Source organism: Sparassis crispa (genome assembly GCF_003851025.1).
Source record: "Sparassis crispa DNA, contig_000003F, whole genome shotgun sequence".
Lineage (NCBI taxonomy): Eukaryota > Fungi > Basidiomycota > Agaricomycetes > Polyporales > Sparassidaceae > Sparassis > Sparassis crispa.
Genome location: NW_020939750.1, coordinates 3020553 through 3043234, shown reverse-complemented (window position 1 = coordinate 3043234; position 22682 = coordinate 3020553). Strand labels below are relative to the sequence as shown.

Below are 22682 nucleotides of genomic sequence, written 5' to 3'. Positions count from 1 at the left end.
ACACTAATGGTGAGCGCTGTCTGATGGAGCCTAAAATTATTATTCCTCTTTCTAATAGAGATTTAGTGATTTTTTGCTCTTCTTGTATAACTCATTTTAATCTTTACTACAAGAGGACTTGCACTTCACTTGTTCTTCATTCTGATGATGCAAGCATACAGTACAGAGAGAATATGAGCAGTTGAAAAATAGGTACATGCATTCATCTTCCTCTTCTCTGTTACTATCCTCTTCGTAGATTCAATAATATGTCAAATCTCTGAATATGCTGAAGGAATACATAGTGCACTGAAGTGAGAATCACATCTGTGAAACAATCTCACATTTTGGGAGATACTATATGGCACTATGCAACAGCTCTTAGTCCAACACCAATTGGAAGCTGGTTATCAGAGAAGGGAACACTATGAGCCTGAAGGCTACTTCCAACTCCTCAACTACAATCTGCAATCATCTCAAAGTGTCATCTGCCAACTCACATCTACTCATGATTCTGTGCATAACATTGTATAGTCTGCAGGCCACATCATGCAATGTCTCAACCTGAAGGTGCAACATTTCTGAGAGCAATAAAAATAAGGAATGCAATTTCAGGAGGATAGGGATAGAACAATTGCACACCACTGTCAGAAAAACCATCTGGTGGGTGCCCCAAACCAAAGTCCTCACAAACAGCAGGGTCATCATATAAAAGGTGGGCAGTTAAACTATGAGGAATAACAGCAAAAAGGTGGTCAGTAATCTGAGAGATCATTCAATAATCACCTTTCATAGTGTGAGCTGTTGCAAGATGTATTTCCACTTGGGCAAGGACAGGGATATCACACAGAAGAGGTAGGATAATCCCCACACTCGCCACTTCAGACTGGGCCTGAATCATAAATACCTGAGAGATTTGTAAGGATCAAATAATGAAGGAAAATGTACTCACAGGAGGCCCACCAGCAGGGCATGTATCTGAACTGCCCATGCTTTCTACAGGATCAGATTAAAGGGCTTAATAAAGACCTCAATGCGAAGAAAAGCTTCTGTAAGAGTGTATTTATAAAGGATGATGCTGATGTCCATAAATGGGCAATTGAGTTCAGGATGGAAGATATGCCTCTAAGGTGGGTGGGTGCTTATTAGGCACTAATAAGTGCACACTCGACACAAACACCTAAACTCAACTAAAAACAAATAAGAAGAGCGATCTGTGTATGAGGGAAGAGCATCACAACTGTAAAATAATGCAAGTAGGTCCCAGAATCTCAACTAAAGCCTAAGGGGGATGCAACCTGTAAAAGAACAAGGGCTCACAATATAAATGCAAAGTCAATTGACAATCTACAATAAAGTCACAAAAGTCGTAGAGTGGAAAGCTAAAGTCACAACACAATCACCAAACTCATAGGCAAAGATAAACTAATTGCAAAGGTGAAGGGAACTATCTGTAGAGGTAGAACACTATAGAGAAACACAGTATTCACCATCTCGATGAATTTGCAGTTAGTTTAATGCAAAAGTCAGAGTAAGACTAACGTAGGTGGTATATCGCTATATCACTATGTCACTATCACAATGTTCACTATTACAGTTACAGTCGCAGTTTCTAAACACAATATGCAGTCTCAGAGTATTGTAGTCTCACTATATTATAGTGACACAGTGGGGTATGTCACAGTTTGAAGTTGCTATCACAGTAAATGCAGTTTCTCAGGTGGTATATCGCTATATCACTATGTCACTATCACAGTGTCACAGTTCACTATTGCAGTCACAGTCACAGTTTCTAAATGCAGTATGCAGTCTCAAAGTATTACTGTCTCACTATATCACAGTGTCGCAGTCTCACTATGTCACAGTGTCACAGTGTCACAGTGTTGCAGTGGGGTATATCACAGTTTGAAGTCGCTATCACAGTAAACACAGTTTCTCAGTGATGTGAAGCTAAGAGGAACTCCTCCCTACTGGTCTTCAATGATAATTGATGTAGATACAGCAGGTATTTATAAAGAGGGACAAAGGGAGAGAAAATGCAAAAGTTGTGAAATGTCAGTTAGATCCTGACTTTGGAAAGAGTCGCAATGGTCTAGGACCAATGGGAAAATAGATAAAGTGAGTGGAGAGGTGAATGTTATATGTTAGCAATGGAGAAGGATGGTAAAGTAGAGGAAAATTGAAAGAAAACATATGCTACTTGTCCTAAACCACATGGAACATTTTAATGGCATCTCCAGTCCAGCACGAAGGTAGGAGTCTTGAAGAGAAAGGTTGAATAATAAAGGGGATGAGATTTGCAAAACAAGGGGGTGCAACCATCAAGCGACACTGATAAGTCAGTGCAATGAACTAGCGAGTCAGTGTGACATCCAGAGAGATAGTGCAATGTCAGAAAGGTACAGACTTATAAGAAAATTGGCCAGGACGCATCAGATGAGACCAAAGGACAATGGGTAAGTGGTATCTGACAGTAGGGAGATGCAAGAGTGGTGTATGAGTGATGAAAGGATGTCAAATCTCGATGAAAAGTTGCAAGGAATTGAGCGAAGTCGAATGGAGTCACATGAAGTCAGAAAAGTTTGCAGAATGTTGTGAAAGGGTCAGATGCATCTCAGAGACTAAGGCATAGAGTAGTGAGGTCTGAATGATCGCTGAAAAATGCATTTTCAGAGGCTAGAAGGTCTGGGAGCATATCAGCACTCAGGCGGGCCTGATGATGGACAACTCCTCAGATTGAGTAGGAGCATGAGCAGACAGGATGGCAAGATATGGCATGATGGGCAGTGATTCAGTGAAGCAATTATTAAGCAGATGTGGGCAGTATCAGGAGGGCAGAAAAGGTCAGGACCAGTTTAAGTATGATGGTGAGGAAAGAGGTCAAAGTAGAACCCACCATCCTGGAAGGTAGGCTTGCAAAAGCCTCATTCACATTCTCATCTCATCCAGTTAAAGCATCTTTGGGCAGTCTTGCATTTGTGCATTTCTGGGCAGTCTTGTGTTTCTGCATTTCAGAGTTCTCCTTAAAGCAGTGCGATTTTACTCTGACATGTTTTCAGTGATCATTGCAACTACAGAGATTTTCTATGTTATCAGGCTACTCACCTCATACCTCTGAAATAGACTCTTCTCCTTCCCTGCACCTCAGCTCGTACTCCACCTTTCCTGCTTACAATGAAAATACAATCTCATCAATGTATTAAGAGACTCCAAATAAAACCTAAATGCACTCTGAGTAGTGTATAAGTGTACTTTAAAAAAAGCTTAAGTGCACTCTATGAATAGCTTGAAAAAAACAAGAGTTAAAGACGAAGAAGAGATAAGTCAATGACACAAGTCGCATCAAAGCTAACTCATCTAACCCAGCTGGCAAGTCCAAACTAACATTGAACTGAACTGATCCTACTCAACATTTGAGGCAGTTTAAATCTACATTTGTTGATCTCAATCCAACCAGTCCACACCTCAACTCGCCCTCATAAGATGGCTACAAGCTGAGCCACAGTAACACTAACAGAGGCGAAGTTGCCCATATAATAACATGTACAAACATGTGATATAAGCAGCATGCTTACAGCCTCTTCTCTAGCCCATCAATCATTGACAGTGATCTGCAAATCAAGATGAGATGTGAACACATGATGGTAGTGAAAGAAGAATATACGAGAGAAGGTAATGACCTTAACACTGCTTAATCTGCATGAACTAGATACTGCATGAGCACCAGGTCTCACAGTATAATCCACAAACACACCTGCCCTGCTTAGAAGCATGCTTCCACAATGACACCACATGCCAGGAATACATACATCCAGGCAAGGGTATGAAAAGAAAACAACAAATGCTCACATATGGCTCATACTTGGCATTGAAAATAGTGTTGTTCATTGCAACACGTTGGATGAATGAGCAAATGCTCACAAGACACCACTCCGATGCTCACATCCACTCTTCGACATCCGCAAACAAGGATGTCGAAGATTGGTCATGCGCACGAGAAGAGTGCCTTATCAAGCACCGGGACACTCCCCTCAGAGGCCTCGTCTCCAGTCCATCATCCATCGACAGTGATCTGTGAGTCTGAATATGAATAAATGACGGTAACGAAGAAGTACACGCAAGAGGACAATGACCCGACCGCCGCTCTGACTGCGCGCGAGCTCACGGACCAGCAGTTCACCTCGTGAACACACCTGCCCTCCTTGGAGCCATGCTTCAATGAAGACATGTGTGCGAGGGTGGCACTGCGAGACCGTGAGCCAGCGGCAACATGCGGAATCTTGGGGGTCACTGGGCAGCGCATGCTGGTTGGCGTTCTGGTCGGCGATGTTCTGGAGGGATGGTGGATGTATCAGCGGGTCGAGGAGACTGAACGGCGATGGACTGGTGTGGATGGGGTTGATGAAAGAGAGGGAGGGAGCGAGATAAGAGGGACTAGGTACTCGGAGATGTTCCGAGCGCTGACACCGCCGAACTGGCGCACTCGGCTCATCAGAGGGTTGATCTCGCCGAGTGCGATACCTCCGATGGGCCTGGCGTCCCGAAGGGGAAACGCAGGGATCCGCGCTCTCGTCCACCTTCGCACTTCCGGCATCCGTTGATTCGAAGGGAGATGCGTCGAAGCGGCTCGTACCCTGGAAGAGCCATGCCATGGATTTGACAGCCAGATGCCTCCCGCGGGCGAGAGCCCAAATGTTGATTGGGCAGACGAGAGAGCAGATGTAGGATAGGATTCGGGGTTAGTGGGCACAGGGTTGATGCTGTCGCACATGCTCAGGCCTCAGGATATCGTCGTGGAGGGTAGCTTGGGCTTAGAGAGCGCGGGAGCGGCCGAGCGATGGGACGTAGTACTTACATACTAGCTAGCCTCGTGTTATGATGCCGCGCTCGGGGTTAAGGTCGAGGTCGCTGCGATGAGAGCCAGGACCCCTGATCGTCCTCATAAAGACTACCGATGCGTCCGGACCAAAGTTGGCAAACAACTTCGTGAAAACCACGGCCTGATCCTGGGCGGACCACCGAAGGGGGGAGGGCTCGTAAGGGTGAAGAGGTGCGCTGCAGAAGCGGTGGAGAGTCCAAAGATCAGTGTCCAAATGACCCCAAAACATGCAGAAAAGCAACGCGCCGCGCAGCACCAGAAGACCTGTGATTGGTGGAGAACTCTTCGGCCGGACCAAACCAGCCAAAATGGAGAGGATTGAGAAAAAGTCCCCAAAACTGTCGGAGGTAGCCTTTATGAGAATTATCAGGGGTCCTGCACGTTCCAAGTGGCTGCTACTCGTCTTCTCGTCTTCGGGCCTTCGCGCGCGAAGGACGGTGAGTCAGGTTCGGCCCTGTGACGGTGGCCGTGTGTGCAGCGATCTTTCTCGTCCTTCTCATTCGCGAGAGCGAAGCACCGACGATCTGGTGTGCGCAGCTGCCCTTCTTGCTGTACTTCTGATACCCAGTGAGCAGAGCCTAAGCTCGTTACGGAGCTTGTAAGGAGAGAGATGGAGATGGGGTCGAGCTCTGAGAAACGGTGCACGGTGAGTGGGCGCTGTAAGCTCGGATAGAGGGCTCACGAAAGGCGAACACGTAGGAAGGGCGTGCGTCGGCTGGCTTGACAGGGGACGTACACGAGCAGGATGCAGCCAGCAGCAGCTCGAACTGATAAGCTCTCGCGCGAGACCTGCGCCGCGGGGCTCGAGCTGCCACATTGGCGGGCGCTCCCCCGGATGCCGTACGCTGAACGTCAGCGTCGTGTCCTCGGGCTTTGTTGGGCCCGTCGGTGTCGGATGTTGTCCAGACGTGTTCTGATGCGAGCTGCACGACGCAGGACGTGTCTGTACGTCCTGCGTTGAATGGCGGGCTGTTGGAGCGGGGATTGGGCGCGGGAAGTGGCGGTGGCGGGAAGAAGGAGAACACGCGAGTGACTCCATATCGGGACGCGGTGTGACGCGTTGGGCGAGCTCTCGGAGATCTCCGAGAAGGGGCTATTAACGGAAATGACGGGAGCCTGGGCCGTGGGTCCAGAGCGGACGCGCCGAGATCGGGGCGAGATCTCGCTGGGAGGTGTCGGTGGAATGGGAGCAGGAACAAACAGCTCTTGGACATTACACTCACCATGGCCCACTCTCCCAGCGACTGGTCCACTGACGCAAACGAGGCTTTCCGCCTCTCCCTCGGTGAGCTACCCGCTACGTCGCAGTCCACCTACTCACCCCGAGCAGTCCGTGCACAGGATGACCGCGCGAGCCTCACCGCCAGAGAGGCCTACGAGGGCTTCCACCCGACGTTTACTTATCCAGTGCGTCTCTTATCAATTGCCACCCAACGCTCGCTCACCCGCCCGCAGTTATTCGGCGAGGAGGAAAAGCTGTACGGCTACCGCGACCCCAAGATCGACGTGCGTCTCCCCGCACCCCGCTTTCCTCCTCGCTAACCCCGGCACAGCTCAAATTCGCGTCCGGCTCCCTCGAGCAGTACTTCCACCTCTCTTACACAGCCAAGCTCCCCTCCTCGAGCGCCGTCGACGACATAGAGGGCACCGTCGCCAAGTTCATCCCCGCAGGGTATTACACCGACGAGGACGAGTTCAAGAAGCGCGTCGAAGCAGACGCTACCGCCTTCTCCCCGCTCGGCACGCGCATCTTGACCTACACGCGCCCGGCCAGCACCCTCAGCCGCAAGGGCAAGCATATCGTTATCCCCCAAGTCTTGTCCCCGGAGGACGAAGAGACGGTCGATTTCGAGGTATATCATGTACGTCACGCTCTGACCTTTTCTCTCTCTGTGTTCTCCTTCGTTTGCGGCCTTGTGCAGCGTCATGCAGCCGTTGTCTCGCATCTCGGCCCCTGCGTTGGCCGGTACCGGCGTACGGCGCTGTGGCGCGCAAAACCGCGAAATTGGGTCGTGCCTTGCCCCGCTTCCCCGCGTCCGCATGCAGCCTTCTGTTGCCTCGCGTTTCTGGTGTCCCGCGAGCGTGTCGGCCCGCTCGTCCCGTCCGTGCCACCGTGCCCGCGTGCTTTGGCCTCGCGGCATTGTGGAGAGACTGGATTTTGCAGTCGTGCGCCCCCGTCTCCGATTTGGACGTTGTCGTTGCGGCTATTGCTTCGGGGCTCGTGTGTATTTTGGGTGTAAGAGCTTTGTGTGCTCCTCCCCGACGTCGGCTCTGCTGCGTTCTCGTTGCGGTGTCGCGTGGTGGAAGTAGTTTTGTTCTGCGCACATCTATCGCACCGTCTTCGGTATTGTCCCCATTCGCGTGCGCTCTTGCGGCGTCCGTTCCACCGGGGTTCGCGTCCAAATGGCGCGGCCAGCCCACAGCATCTCCTGCGGACGCCATCCCCGCGAATAAATAACGTCTTCGCTTCCGCACGCATGCCCGCTAACTGATGTCTTTTTACTCCTGCAGTGCACATGGCAGACCCCGGGGTTCCGCGAGTACCACCGGCGGATGCAGCTCTTCATCCTGCTCTACATCGAGGGCGGTTCGTTAATCAGCGAGGAGGAGGAACTTTGGGAGTTTGTCGTGCTGTGCGTTTCCCCTTCTTCCGTCTTCCTCGATGCGAGACTGAGATGTGAACGGGCGGGCAGGTTCGAGAAGCGGAAGCGCCGCCATGCGCCGGAGATCGCTACGTACCATTTTGTGGGGTACTCGACGCTGTACCCGTTTTATTGTTTTCCGGAGCGGGTGCGCATGCGCCTTAGGTGAGTTTTGTCATTGTTTTTTTTTTTGGCTTTTGCGGTTGTGGTGCTGGATCATCGATGCTTGATGCTTTCGCTGTACTCTGAGAATGCTTGGTGTTCCTCCTGCTATCTCCTGATATCGTGTAACAACTTGCGGGCGTGCTATGCGTGATTCAAGCGCGCGCACTCCTAGCGAAGAATGCTCGTCTTGGAGTGCAGCTTAGTGAGTCCTGACTCGCTGCTTGGTGCTTGCGTCTCCCTCTACCCTACTGCGGGGTGTGTCTCTTGGATGCCCGCTCTTTTGGTAACGATTTAGCTGCATCGGGATCGCGTCTGGCGTTTCGTGGCGGAGTTGCCGCGATTATGCAATGGTTGTGCGACCTCTGTGGGGGCGTCTTGCTAGGTTGTATCCCTACCTGTGGTTCGCTTCAGCCCTGCTGAAAGACAAGATCGGAGTGCAGGCGTGCCCGGTCTTCTGGCTCTAGAGGAAAATGATGGTGTACGTTCGTTGTGCTTTTCCCGCTATTTCAGGATGACTTCGTGTCGTGCCGACTGGCTTCGTACACTTCGGCGTGTCTTACTGGGGCGCCAGGCCTTTTCAGGTTACTGGCCTGATTGGCTTGTTCTTCATCTTTGGGCGCTCTCTCAGTGCTGTATTCATCATAATGACTTGGGCGATATTGACAATTCTTTCCCCAATCTGCAGCCAATTCGTGATCCTGCCGCCATACCAGCAAGAGGGACATGGCTGTGCGTTTTATCCCCGTGATACCTTTCGCCCTGAGCCCCAACTGAACTACTCCCCTTCTTCCCCCGTCCTGCAGCCGCGCTCTACATGGCGATATACCAATACGTGCTCGCGACGCCGTCGATCGCGGAGTTGACGGTGGAGGATCCCGCGGAGGCGTTCGAGGACCTGCGGGACCGGAACGACCTGAAGATGCTGCTCGCGGACGAGCGCTTCATGCGGGAGGCGCTCGGCGAGGGCGCGGCGAGCAACGGGGGCGGCGGCGGCGGGCGTGTTGGCAGGAGACGGGGCGCGGGCGTGCCCGTGGGGCTTAGGGCGGCGAAGAAGGGTCGCTTGGGCCCACCTGCGGACAAGGCGTGGGTGGAGAAGAGGCGGACCGAGCTAAAGATCGCGTCGGTGCGTTTGCGGTTTGCGGTGTTGCGTCTGGAAGAGGTGATAGCGTGCTGATTGATGACGGGGGCTTTTTTTGCAGCGCCAGTTTTATCGGCTCATCGAGATGCTGATGTTGAAGCACCTGGACCCGTCTGATCAGCGTGCCGCGCGCGCGTACAGGCTGCAGGTGAAGGAAAGGTTGTACCGCTTCAATTACGTGCGTGGACTTTCGTCTGTGAGGTGTTTCGGTGCTGATGCCGGGTGTGGGACTGATAGGACTCGCTCGTGCAGCTCGACAAGAAGGAGCGGCAGCTCAAGCTGGAGGAGACGTTTCAGAGCGTGCGCGCGGACTACGTGCGTATCCTCGCGCTCGTGCCCAAGTAGCAGTGCTCTCCGCCCCGCGCTGGTTTCTGCCGCTCGTTCTGTTCCGCCTGGCATCCTTCCGCTTCAGCTCTTGTTGTGGTAGATCTGCGTGAGCAGGCAGGACTCCGGACTGATCCTCGTTCCTCTCAATCCTGGCTGCTTGTCTCTCTCGTCTCTCTCGTCTTCTCATGTTGTTTGTGTGTAACCATGCCCCATGCATATGCACATGGATCGTCTCCCTCTCCCGTTCCGTTACCTGACCACACATACATGGCGACTCGACTCGGCTCGGCTCGGCTCGGTGTGCGTGCACGTTGTGACTACGACGACTTACGCTTTCGTCTCTTATATCTGTAGCGAATTTTCAGACCTCTAGTCTCTCTTTTGTGATTCAGTGTGCACTGTGTAGCTTGCGCGCCGCACTGAGAACATGTAGATGCTTAGAACTGCGTCGGTGTTGGCACTGTTGGGCGGAAACTTGGAAGTCCTAGTCTGTCTTGGGCGGCCCGCTAGCTATCGATATCCTGGATTGGCCTGCGTTTTGCGGCATCGTTACTGAGGCGTGGGTTGCGACGTTTGTTATGGGTTATCGGATGGAAGAACGTCCTCAATGATTGCGAACGACGACACCTTCCATATATAGTAAGACACCTTCAAGTTCTTGAACAATATTCCTCCTCGGAGACGCTGCGATGAATTCCGTCTTGTACCATGCCTAGGTCCTGTCGTGGATGCCCGAAAATACCTGCGCGGTTTCGCCGCGCGCACTGCCGGCGCCTCTATGGTCTCCTCGCAAAGCTCAAGGTTCGAAGGTGTTGACGGAATTAGAATTAACAACATAGTTGATATTCTTCTTTGTACGACATATCCACAAGCAAAACAAAGTATCAACATGCAGAGTATTCACATCAAACAACATTCCACTGGATTGCAGCCACTGTCAGGAGACTTATTCAAAGGATGCTTTCGCTTAAGGGATTTCCACTCATTTTTGCCCAGAGTCCAACCATTGAAAGTGTCGCCTTCAAAGAGGAACAAAGACAGTTGTAACGACCCTCGGTGATACCCTTCTAGGATAGATGTCTCGGTGGCCACACCCGCAGAATGCTGGGACTCTGTTTGAGCTTCAGCCAGGTGGAATTTGACGACACTTTCCTTCTCCTGTGTCACCGTAAGCTTCCAATACCACATGTAGTTATGTGTGAGAAGATACACGCACCTTGTCGGACAGGTTCTGCCACCCCTCCTGGCTAAGCCTTATCTCTGGGTTTTTTGCAGTGTACACGCCAATGTATCTTATTTCTTTGTCCCCGTCCGCTCGCGTAGCATCCGTTCGGACGAACAGATAGAACTTATCCGTCTTAGAGAGTTCCAGCAGTTTGCGTGATGCCGTATACACGGAGCCGCGCCCGCCAGGAGCCATGCTGACAGCGTCGTCCTCGAGCTTGTCGCGCGCGGAAATGTCTTCGAAAGGTATGATGACGTTCTCCAGTGACAAAAGCACCACGGGGAAGCAGGTGGAATGAAGCTGCGCGGGTCTTAACAGAGATCACGACAATTTTCAGGACGACAACGCACCACGTCGTAAACCTGGATATCCCCACGGAACGAATCGGCGGTACTCTGTTGAGTGTACTCCTTCTCTGCAAGTTCTTTCAGAAATTCTTGCTCTCCGGCGGTGTAGATCTGGCGAGGCAGGGTGTTTGCAATTCTACCAAGCGCATTCCTCCTTGTGGACCGGTCCGACGCGACCCTGTTCATCTCCTGACCAGCAACGTCAATGGGCCGGCAAGGTTTCAATGGGCATGTCCGTCATTTAGATACCTCATACAGAATGGCCACGACGTACCTGATGATCCATTTCACAAAAACCAGACAAGTATTGGTGTGTGCAGAAGGGAGTTTTCGAATATCGCAGTATCGCAGCAGGTTTATATAGACGTGTGGCGCCCGAACAAGGAAATCTCGCTTTGACGACTGTTGTCGTGGACTTTATGTACTCGTGAGTGGTGCAACAATGGCTGTGCGGTGTGCCTGTCCTCTCCCAATTGTTGCATGTGTTGGTCCAAGCAACAGTTCTGAATCTGATCCACGCTTCCGCGACCCAAGCTTCGCAGGAACAACGTGTGCGCCACGAAGTAGACAATCACTGGCATGGCTTATTTCTGGTGTCAGACAAAGCATGGAGAATATACGAAATCCAGTTTGCAATCTTGGAGAGATGAAAATGCTGAGCATGACAGCAATCACAGTTAGGGAAGCTCCGAGTCAAAGCGCAGTGACAGTCGGGGTACTAGCTAACGCCCAGTTTGCAGCGAACACGGTCAGAAAATACCGGTCTTAGGTTGGTTCCAGGAATTAAAAAGGATGTATCCAACAGTAATACCTTATGGCTCAGCCTGTACGTGACCCTTGTACCCTACGGCGCCACCTTTCTACCACAGCCTTAGACTGCATTTCGGAATCACCTCCACCTCAATCCTGATACGCTTGCGGTGTTTGTTGCCATACGGTGCGCTTCTCTTCAGCCCCTTGTCGCTGAAATCACCCACATCCTGATGCAAAGAGTGCAGGATCACATCAGGGAAAACCTCCCGCGCAAATTGGTCAAAATTATATGTTAATTGTCAAGAATAGTCGAGATTCTACGTGTTCCAGCGATTATCAAGATTGTTGAGAATTACACGAAATAGACGGCCCCTGCCGATTTCACTTATTAATTCTCAACATTTCTTAACATTACACACATTTGTTACAGGGTTTTCTCTTCAATTCTTGCTATTATACATGTTGTGACAACGAATCAGGCCTCATTTACTCAATAATACAGTAGGAAAATGAGCATGTTATTAGACAGTACAAAGTATAATACTTAAAGAGATATGTTAGTCATCGAAAGGGCACTTGCATACCGCCTGGGCAAATAAGGGAGAAAAATCGCCAGCATACCATCCCGTATCCTAAGAGGCCGTGAGGGTTTCGCAGTCACGTTCACAAACACACGGTCGTTGGAGGTGCCCCCTCCGATCGTACCAGCGGGTGCATGCGGGGAAAGCTCGAACCTCTCGACATAATAGCTCGGCAAAATTGCAGCCGCGGACCTCCTGAGCCAGCCGCCCCTTCTCCGTGCATCATCTGTACCGGCAGAGACGAGATCATTGGAATTGCCGTACTCATTTGGCAGTGCACGATCTGATGGACCAGGAGGGGAGCCAGGGGGCGGGTGTGCGTAGTCATAGTCAACGGCTTCGAGGTCATATATTCCTGGTGTGGATTGTTCGTGCGCAGATGACGGCTCGGGGTCATTGTACGCAAGGGGGTGGTAACCGCTGCGGGGGTTTATGGGGTGGTGCGGGTCGACTCCAGTGTCCGACTAAATTTGATGTGTTGAGGGGGGCCGGAGTCGGAGCATCCATAGATGCCCTGCATTTTCATTTTACTAGTAACCGAGTTAGTCTTTCAGCGAGGCACATAGAACGTAGTGACGCGCCTCGAGTGTTGCCCTTGTGCTACTACACAATACTATGCCTAGCATTGCGTGCCAATATCAGCTTTGTTAAATGCATCCGTGAGGGGTGACAGAGAAAGCACGTACCATAGAATAAGTGTTGCGGGTCAACAAAGACGTGAATATGAAGCAGAGAAGACGGACGCTGCAGTGAACCAGTGCTTGCTCTTGTTTGGTCCAATCAACGTCATCACGTGCCGTTGGACTTAGCAATTCCTGGGCGATGACTTCAACTCACCCTTGCAAGTTGCATCGTCACTGGTTGATCACCTATACCCCATATCCCGCACTTATCTCGCAGCTCATATCTCCTGCCTTGCCTGGCATCTCCCCACCTTACCTGCCTCGCTGACTGCATCTGTCCAGCCTCCACATGTCATCTCGCCCTTGCATCTTGCCTCCTCCACCTCTCTCGCCTCACGTCTTTGTACACCTTGCATCTGCTGTCCCGCATTCTCGCCTGCCTCGCGTTCTTACCCATGCTGCTCAGTTGGACACATCGGCAACATCTAATACACCATTCGGATCGCTTCGAACCGGCTGCTGCATTTACAGCCATCTTTGCTGAGTGTCGAGCCGGTGCTGTTTCTGCTTTTGCTGTGTGATCATGGTAAGCACTGGTTCAGCTGATGACTCTCTTCAAGAGTGTTCTGGAGGAACTGTTTTCCAAGATCCCAGTAGAGTTTCTGATTAGCATACAATTTACATGTAATTATGAGGTTTTCAAATCAGATTATCATTGAAGTCGAGATATTGAGTGACTTTCCTCAGTGCACGATGCACTTCAAATTTTCTCGTTCTTGTGAATTATCCACAATTATCATACATTTCTTCACAATTGTGCTGGGTGGTTTTTCCTGATGTCATTGAAGTTGAGAAATTAAGTGACTTTCCTCACAATGCACTCCAAATTTTTTCATTCTCATGAATTATCCACAATTATCATATAATTCTTCGCAATTGCGCTGGGAGGTTTTTCCTGATGCACCATCCATGGCTTCACCGAGATTTTCATCTGACAAGTCAACTCTGGCGGAGTCAACTTTTCAGAGCAAAATCTCTGCCATGAATACATACCAGTGAGACTCCCTGATATCGTTCCTGTCCAATTTTCAGCCTCCTTCACCGGACTCACCCTAATATTGAACGTTGAACATGCATGAATATGACAATTTGATTGTGCTTTCACCATTAATGCGCCGGTTTCCTCATTCCATCTATCTGTGCTGCTCTACCACTTGGGAATCTACCCTGGATGTTTATTAGTGCGTACAAATTATGACGATTGCTATTACATCCGAGAGCGTTCTGCCATCCATGAACAGGATAGTACATATCTTGATTGGCAGGTCGTCGTGGTGGCCTTACCATGGCGTGTCTTTTCTCATCTTTCATCCTATGCCATACATGCAGTGGTTACACGGAATGAGATATTGACTACGGAGCATACTGGTAAGTCACATTTGTACATATACCAATCAGTGCAGTGCATCAACAAGCTCTGACAGATCCAGAAGAGTGAAACGCCCGGAGCCCCCTCCTGCAGCATAGTGGGTTCCATGGCACGCAGATGCATCCTCCGTATGAGCCCGTTTGGAGCCTGCAAGCCAACACAACTTCTGTCCCGACTCTTTCAAGATGAGCCATCCATCCTCTTCCGCAAATTTCCTACGCTCCCCGCCAACGCCTGCGCCCCAGTCATTGGCAGCGTAATTCAGGATCTCTCCAGTTGAACAACTCCATATATAAGTCAGCCCGTTTATCGTCTTTGTGTAAATCTTGGTACTGTCAGGCGAGAATTCGAGCTTGCTGACCATGTCAATCGGTGCCTTCTTGAAATCGATTTTGATCTTTTTGTGGAGTGTACCGTCAGATGCATTCCACAATCGGATGCTCGGCTCCAAATTATTCGCCCCCGATGCAAATAGCGTGCCGTCGGGAGAGTATGCCACGGCCTCAACACCTTTCTTGTGGCCCTTTAAGGACATCACCGACTGTCCGCTCTCAACGTCCCAAACACGAACAACATTGTCCCAACCTCCGGAGACGATACGGCTACCGTCGGGTGAGAAGGCGATGCTCTGGATACGTTCAGTATGTCCTTCCAGTGTGCGTACTTCTTGGCCGGTCGCTGCATCCCAGACAATAATGGTGGCATCCTCAGAGCTTGATGCAACGCGCGTTCCATCATTCGAGAATACAATGCAAGTAACGGTGGCATCGTGACCGACAGAGCTTGCTCCACAATCTGCGATGGTGAGATCCCAGATGCGAACTGTTTGGTCGTCGGATGCCGATACTAGCCGATTTCCGTCCTGCGAGAAAGAGACCGAGAGGACCCAGCTTGTATGATCGCGCAGATGGTACAGGAATTCTCCGGTCTGGGCATCCCATAGACAGATCGTGTTGTCCACAGAGCCTGAGGCAATTCGGTCACCTTGAAACGAGATGGTGACACAGAAGACGCGTCCATCATGACCTTCAAGAGTTTGAAGACACTTCTCCGAGTCCATATCCCAGATGCGCACTGTTTTGTCGCTTGCGCCTGACACCACCTTGCGTCCGTCCGGGAAAAATGCCGCTCCCTTCGCCTGGTCTGTATGACCTACAAACTTCTTCAGCATATAAAGGTCCTCTACGACCCATGCACGGACTATGTTATCACTGGAAGCTGTCACGACCATAGAGCCATCACGGGAGAAGCTGACGGAATTAATGCAATTTGTTTCGTCTTCAACGACGTCTAGTTTCTTCCCGCGCTGGGCATCCCAGAGATGGAGAGCGTTGTTATACGATCCTGATATGATGTTGTTACCATCGGGCGAATACTCCACAGCGAACACGTTGCCGTGTTTAGCACGCAACTTGTGCAGTGGTGCCCCTGTTGCGGCATTCCATATGCGTAGGGTCGTGTCATCAGAACCGGAAACTATGTACTGGTTGTTGGGCGAATAGTCGACGTCATTCACATTGTTGTTGTGACTGCGCATGATGTTCATTGGGGTCCCAGAGGCAGCGTCCCACGTTCGCACTGTGCGATCCCAACAACATGATACAACCCAGCGACCATTGGGAGAGAACTTCGCAGCTCCGACGCGACCTGAGTGCCCTTCAACCACACGCAGACAGGACCCCCACTGTGGATCCCGCGCAGTCACAAGGCTGACTGCTGTTTCACTGCCAGGTAACGAATATTGATCGAACAGCAGGGAGGAAGGTGTCATGGGTAAGGCCGAGATGTAAATGTGCTCGGGACACCGGTTGATGGGGATGAAATACTCCAGCACAAATCTATACCCATCACTGAGAAGGTTCAGAGTATCTGCATCCGAGGTTGACTAAAATGGACATGCGTCAGAAATGGTCCTTCATCCCACTCTGAACTCACCTGGTACCAAGTGCGGACACTAAGCAGCGCCTGGACTGCGATATCGAGCCGATCCATCATGCTCAATGCCTCCAACCAAACGATTAATTTGTCTGAACAAAATGTCTTCAGCAGTTCATGCAATCCGGGCGAATGATCGGCACTGGAGAGATGTGTCGCCCAGTGGACGCATGCGTACTGTACATGTAGAGGGATGTGGGCTTTGACGCGCTCGTGGAGGTCGCCGATGCTATCCTTGAAAGTACTAGGAACCGACAACCGACAGATATTCCTCCGCAGGACTCCCTTTGCAATCAGAATAGTTAGGCACGCTGAAGCCAGATGACCGTGGTGGCTGACGGGATCAATGTAGAAACTAGTGTCCTTGCATCGCTGCTTGTCGACAAGGAATTGCGGAAAGCTAGCGTGCAGGGGACGGATGTGGTCGTCGGGGTCATCTTCTTCGTTAAGACAGATGACAGACCCAAGACGCGCAAGAACGAAATGGATACTCTTGATCCCGACATTCACGAGTGACGTCAGAGTTTTCGGTGAGAGATGGTCTTGCAGTAATGCCACACACCCCAAAACCTGTTGAATCCATGTCTTGACATCGGGCCGGTCAAGAACGTATTCTGGGAATGCATTCTTAAGAACAATTAGGTATAGCTGGTCCAGAGTAGTGAGGCCAGGCGCCCCATCGGCCGTTGATTCAGCAAGCAAGAGGTCCAAGTTTTCCTCGAGATGTTCGTAGTCCCCCCGTAGAAAGTTGACTGCAGTGGTGGCAAATATGAACAGGCCTTCTGATTTCTTTGTCAGATCATGGATCATATTTGGACGTGCCTTCAGTAGGCGGTCACTGTTCCGAATGGTTTTGACGTTCACAATTAAGTAGTGTGTGATATCTGCATTGATTATAGTGCGGGGGATCTCGTTAAGCTTGAATGGCCTGGCAACATTGGCAAACTCCGTCGACTGGAATGCATCCTCGATATGCATCTCTGGCCGCGTGGTGATCAACACTCGAAGAGGGAACTTGACTTCGCGTATTCGCTGCAGAATGAGATGTAGCATGCGCGGAACGTGGTCTTGAGCGAGTTCCGTGCATTCATCAACGGCGTCAATAACAATCACAACAGGAGGGTGATCTGCGGGGACATCTTGAAGAGGCTTGATGATCAGCTCGTCGAGCTCGAAGTCCATTTGTTGCTTGGTTCCCCGTTTTAGGTGATCACGAGCAGCCTTGACAACCAGAGGGTAGAAGGTAGGCTGCGAAACTGCCAGTTGGTATGCGATTGTGGGAAACACCAGTCGCGTAGTATTTAACCCCTCAACGCCTCGCACGAAGAAGAAAGATGCACCGAGGCGCCTCTCATTCTCGAGTCGCTTCGCGAATTCGTAGGCAATGGTAGACTTGCCAGTTCCTGCCGCTCCACTGAGGACGTAGATGGAGAAATCCAAGAAGTCAGGGTTGGTCCCCTTTGCCCAGCCTTCAAGTTCGTCGAGTAGTTCCGTCCGCGTTCCAGGTAGATAACCGTTCTTGAATTCGTTGGCAGAGGACCGATATTGAGCATCAGTACGATGAGGCAAGTGCTGCAGAGTTTCATCATCTTCTATATAGAGCATAAACAACCACACAATGTAACTGATTTGAAGCTACTTACTGCTAAGCTGCTGGACCATCTCTAGACGCTGGGTATTGTTAATACTCAGAATGTTCGTCAGCAGCTACAGGGGCATCAGCTTACCACTACTGTCTCCACAATCTCATCAACCTTCTCCACCAACCCATTGATCAACGCTTCGATTGTCACCTGGCCCTGGAACTGTAAACACCATGTCATCAGCCATGAATGGGTGATGACAACCGCGAGTGAGTAGCAACGAACTGCAAAATCTTTTCTGGCTGTATCAATCCCCTCTTTCAAATCACTCAGGATGCCTGCATTTCGATCTCCTCGGAGACACCTTAGAAAGAATGAACCTTCCGAGATCTTCGCAGCTTCTCTCTTCAGATCTTCGAGCTTTCTGCGCAAAACGTAGGTAAGAATCGGCACAAACATTGCATTGCACTTACGAATTCAGATTCTCAATCCGCTCGTTCAATTCAAGTGACGACTTGAATCTCGATCGTACGAATTTACGCTCGCTTGCGTTCGTCGCCCCGACTCGGTCACTGATCTGCTTATGCGTCTTGTCAATGAGATCTGCGAGTGCCTTGATGCTCTTAGCTAGATCTTTTGCGGCTTGGTCGTTGCCCCTGGCTGTCTAATGTTAAGGAGACGTGGTCCAGCAGAATCAAAACGCCACGACCTCTGTGAATGAGAAACGAGATCAGGTGCGGGCTGGTTTCACTCACCATGACCATCTCGATGATTGTGGAGAGTGCGGAGGCAGCAGTGTCCAAGCCGCCAACTGGTGCGGCCGATAGAGCATCGCCAGCTGTGTCAAGAAGGAGGTGGACGCCATTGAGAACATCATCTACCAGCTCTTCGTGAGCGTGAACGTTCCTGCATAGAACAGAGAAGCAAGACATCCTGGCGGTAAACCACGGTGAAGAGCAGAGTCGTTACTCAAGTGTTAGAAATGCTGAGATAACGGGAAGGCGGTATGGACCTGGCGAGCACCAGTGGGGCAAGCGCGAGAGCGGTGTTGGTCAGAATGCATAGCATCGGCGAAGCCTTCGGATTCAGATCGCCTTTGAGCGGTTCCCTGCCAGCGCCATAGGTACTTTATGGTTCAGAATTCTCCCAGGGTGCCATCTGTCCTGGAGGTAATGCAGCACTTCCATCCTAAGATCCTCCAGGAACAAAGGCAATAATGCGACTGGCTTAAGAATCTACTAGGTCATTCGCGTGCTGCAAGCGCACCTCTGCTACATGCGCGTCACAGAGCTGAGAAGGTGTCATGCGAAACATCTATCGGAAAGCGTGTGAATGCTTAGTGATGGGCTCCAGGAGAGCAGCATCGAAACAGGGAACTCGTTGAGGATTCTAAGACCGTGCAGAGAGGACATGAATATCTAGTAACCTGCTGATGATCATATACAGAACGTACAGTTGCTGGCGTACACCGTGGAAGAACGACTCCGTCAACACTCAGTAGGCAACTGCGTCTTCACTCACAGGAAACATGCCCTGCGACTGAACACCGTGACCTGCCGCGAGCCCTACCAGGGCCGCCAACTCCAAGAATGTCTGACAAGTTGTAAGGCTAGTAGTATCTGAGGCCGACCGTCGTATGCTGTAGTGTTTCTGACAATTTGATAATCCGAGCAACCAGTACCAGACAATTTGGATAGTGCTAGAAACTACCTAGAAACGTAACAAAGGTCACTAGATATCTACCAACTTAATACGGATTTCGGCTCAGCCACAGGGTGTTACTGGAGATAAATCTCGATCGATCTCTAGTCGGTGCACTCAGCCCGGCTGCGGCGCGTGCGCACAACGGACTCGGCCTGCATGCAGAGTTTGGCATTGAGTCACATACCGTGCACCGTGACTGCTGGGAATGTGAATATCTTGGCTGATGGCACTGTATCTATCCCCATGATCGCGGCACTGGACTCGGAGGCGCGAAATAGAACGCTACAACTTCGTACGCGTGTGCGTGCTTGAGGTGCAAGCCCGGGAATTCTCAAAGCCTCTCAATTTTGATCCACTATGTTTACTCTCTTCAAGACTGTCCTGGGCCTGTTGATCTGCGCCACAGTCGTGCATGGTAATGTGCAGCATCCGTTCCGCGCACGACTGAACACGGTGCAGCCTCCTCCAAGGATTCACCCCAGCAACCAGCTGAGAACCCCTCTCGCGGCCGAGTCTTACGATACAGGCTCATTCTCCGCTGTGGGGGATCCTACCCTGCTGTCCGTCTCACACTTCACTACTCTGAGCCATCCGGCGTTTCCGAATCACAGCGTGCGCATCAAGAAGGCCAATATATGCGATGGAGACGAGTGAGTCTTCGCCAACATCAAGCACCTATAGTATTATGACTACGTGCATGTTCAATGAAGAGCCTACACTGGATACTTCGATATCGAGGCACGACACCTGTTCTTCTTTTTCTTTGAAAGCAAGAACGATCCCGACAATGATGATGTCATATTTTGGACGAGCGGCGGTCCGGGCTGTGCTGGCTCCCTCGGGCTATTCATGGATTTTGGTCAGTCTTGCTCCTAGTCTTCTCTGTCACTCACTATATTGACGTCTGATTCTGGTTTTTGTGTAGGTCCATGCAAGATCACCAATCCCAATGGCACGGTCCATAACCCTTACTCATGGACGGAGAAGGCAAGTGTATTCTTCGTCGACCAGCCCATCGGTGTCGGGTTCTCGTATGCCGATTACGGTGAAACGGTGGTGAGTGCATCTAATATAAGCTGAAGAACAGAGCAGATGATGTGTCTGCTAGAGCACGACCGAAGAGGCTGCCAAGGATATTGCGGCGTTCGTAGCTATATTTTTTGAGCATTTCACCAAGTTCAAAGGGAATGCTTTCCATATGGCTTCATCGTCGTACGGCGTAGGTATTCTTATGAATTTCATTGAGTGATGCTCAGACAATGATCACTTCATAGGGCCGCTACATACCCGTATTCGCGTCCGAGGTATACGACCAAAATGCGAAACTCGTCGAAGCTGGCATGACCCCAATCAATTTGACCTCTATAATGATAGGTTGTTACACAAGCCTGCATCACCCGACTAATCTCACTAGGGTTCTCCACGTAGGAAATGGTTGCACCGATGTGACAACCATGTTACCTTCTTACTACGACATGCAATGCACGGGTGTTACGGCGCCGCCCAAAATTGGGATCAGGTCCACACCCCTTTCTCTGTTTCCCCAGCCCATTTTTACGTGTTCTCATTTGTTTCTAGCTCGTGTGTCCGGCAGAAATTGGCGGTAAGTATTATTTGGATGCACTCGTCCTACTGGTAGTTTATCAGCTGAATTGGATCTCAGCTTCCCCGGTGCGAGAGGTGGTTGAAGGAGTCCTGTAGGGATTCATATGACGCGATGAACTGTCGTGCAGCAGTTGACTTCTGCGGGGCCGAGATAGAGGAGCCTTTCAATTCTGCTCGTACGTCATCCTTTTTCCAAACACTTAGACAACCGATAGACACCCTTCCACCAGGCTATAACCCGTATGATATCCTCAAGCCTTGGTTCGTTCACTTGTCTATTCTTGCAACTTCTCCTAATGTGTCATATCACAGTGACGGAGACATTGAAGAGACATTGTGCTATCCAGTCACAAAGTACCACCTTCAGACATCTTTATTCTCTCATTTCTGACTTCTATCTCTTCCACAGCGCTATTGAAGCCTACCTTAACAGACCAGATATTCGGACAATCTTAGGTGTAGATCCTGCAATCTCTGGCAATGTCAGCGCCTGCAGCAACCGCGTAAACGATGACTTCAATTCAGCCGGAGACTATCACTTCCCGACGCAGTACTACCTCGCCGCGCTGCTCGAACGCGGTATACGTACTCTGCTCTACGTCGGCACAAGAGACTGGATTTGCAACTGGGTGCGTTACTGAGCCAATTTGATGGATCGTGCCCGGCTGATCGCCAGTGGCACCTGGGTGACGCGTTTTAGGTGGGCAACGAGCGCATGACAGTTGCGATGGAGTGGACCGGACAGGAGGCATATACGGCTGCAGAGAAGAGGAAGTGGTATGTCGACTCCGAGGTTGCTGGCTTGGTGAAAAGCGTCGGACCGTTCACCTTTGCCACTGTCCATAATGCGGGACACATGGTGAGCATCTTCTCAAAGTGGTGCTCAAACACTACCCTGATGTGTTTTGTTTGGTAGGTCCCGTATGATGTTCCGAAGGAGTCGCTGGCAATGATCAATCGTTGGTTGGCCGGGGAGGAGCTGTAGAGGTGCATTCTAACTATTTCCTGCCATGCAAGATGCAGCATGCTTCGTCCGTCAGGAAGGCAAGTTCGAGATTCAGCAGGATAGCAGATAATTTCAGAGGGGAAAATATGGCAGGTTCATTAGTCTTCCACTCCGTTTGCGTTGTTGCATTTGAGCCGCTCAGGTATTGCTGTTCATATTGGCAAGTCGACATATCATGATAGAGTTTTCCAGTTCTGATAAATGGCTGACTACGCGCGACGTCAGGGTGCCAGAAGCCCAGCCATTCCTTAGTCGCGACGACACTGGCTTAGCCATCCTTGCGACCGCAGCCGTACATTTACATGATGCCATCGTCGCCCCGACCTGACAAGATATACTTGTGTGCGTCAAAGGTGGCTTCTCAAGCATGAATGCCTTATTCTATGGATAGTTTGATCATTGATGATCACACATGTACCACCCTTGGAACAACAGTGGGAGAAGTCCACCGGCGAAGGTGCATACTTATATCCTTCCAAGTCATCCTTAGCTTAAGGCGGTGGCGAGCTACGATCATAGTATATAGCACCGTATCACGGTAGCATAATATTCCGAGTTCAGTCCTCCGAGTCCTGACCTTCTTCGATCGAGCCCAGCTGAGAGGTGTTCAAATCCGAACTTCCAGTAGCTCTTGAGCGAGATGAGCGAGCACCCGACTTCGATCCTTGCGTCTTCTGTCGCTTGGCTGAATCTTCGGCAAAGTCATCTGCCTTTCCTTCGCTGTCTACACTTGTGCCTGTTTGGAAAGATTTTTCTAGTGA

The 22682-nt window shown here is 50.6% G+C and overlaps 5 protein-coding genes across 5 annotated transcripts; 2 read left to right on the top strand and 3 right to left on the bottom strand.

Annotated features, from left to right (window-relative positions):
* Window positions 1-4330: 4330 nt before the first annotated feature.
* Window positions 4331-4750, bottom strand: SCP_0411080 (hypothetical protein; the record flags this gene model as incomplete). The annotated part of the gene is made up of 1 exon (XM_027757835.1): window positions 4331-4750. One exon carries the CDS (start codon window positions 4748-4750, stop codon window positions 4331-4333), a length of 420 nt encoding a protein of 139 aa, XP_027613636.1.
* Window positions 4751-6082: 1332 nt separating this feature from the next.
* On the top strand, window positions 6083-9148 carry SCP_0411070 (Histone acetyltransferase type B catalytic subunit; the record flags this gene model as incomplete). Its single annotated transcript, XM_027757834.1, has 10 exons — window positions 6083-6143; window positions 6189-6265; window positions 6314-6364; window positions 6412-6720; window positions 7370-7491; window positions 7552-7665; window positions 8351-8394; window positions 8469-8788; window positions 8865-8981; window positions 9041-9148. 10 exons carry the CDS (start codon window positions 6083-6085, stop codon window positions 9146-9148), a joined length of 1323 nt encoding a protein of 440 aa, XP_027613635.1.
* Window positions 9149-10030: 882 nt separating this feature from the next.
* SCP_0411060 (hypothetical protein) lies at window positions 10031-10888 on the bottom strand (the record flags this gene model as incomplete). The annotated part of the gene is made up of 3 exons (XM_027757833.1): window positions 10031-10288; window positions 10347-10655; window positions 10706-10888. The coding sequence occupies 3 exons, from the start codon at window positions 10886-10888 to the stop codon at window positions 10031-10033; spliced, it is 750 nt and encodes a 249-aa protein (XP_027613634.1).
* Window positions 10889-14113: 3225 nt separating this feature from the next.
* Window positions 14114-18538, bottom strand: SCP_0411050 (hypothetical protein; the record flags this gene model as incomplete). The annotated part of the gene is made up of 7 exons (XM_027757832.1): window positions 14114-15973; window positions 16024-17615; window positions 17667-17694; window positions 17751-17828; window positions 17892-18030; window positions 18080-18270; window positions 18362-18538. 7 exons carry the CDS (start codon window positions 18536-18538, stop codon window positions 14114-14116), a joined length of 4065 nt encoding a protein of 1354 aa, XP_027613633.1.
* Window positions 18539-19667: 1129 nt separating this feature from the next.
* Window positions 19668-21900, top strand: SCP_0411040 (Carboxypeptidase Y homolog A; the record flags this gene model as incomplete). Its single annotated transcript, XM_027757831.1, has 13 exons — window positions 19668-19960; window positions 20021-20169; window positions 20236-20366; window positions 20419-20529; window positions 20585-20684; window positions 20739-20829; window positions 20889-20913; window positions 20974-21091; window positions 21146-21176; window positions 21228-21269; window positions 21325-21544; window positions 21616-21774; window positions 21832-21900. 13 exons carry the CDS (start codon window positions 19668-19670, stop codon window positions 21898-21900), a joined length of 1539 nt encoding a protein of 512 aa, XP_027613632.1.
* Window positions 21901-22682: the final 782 nt, after the last annotated feature.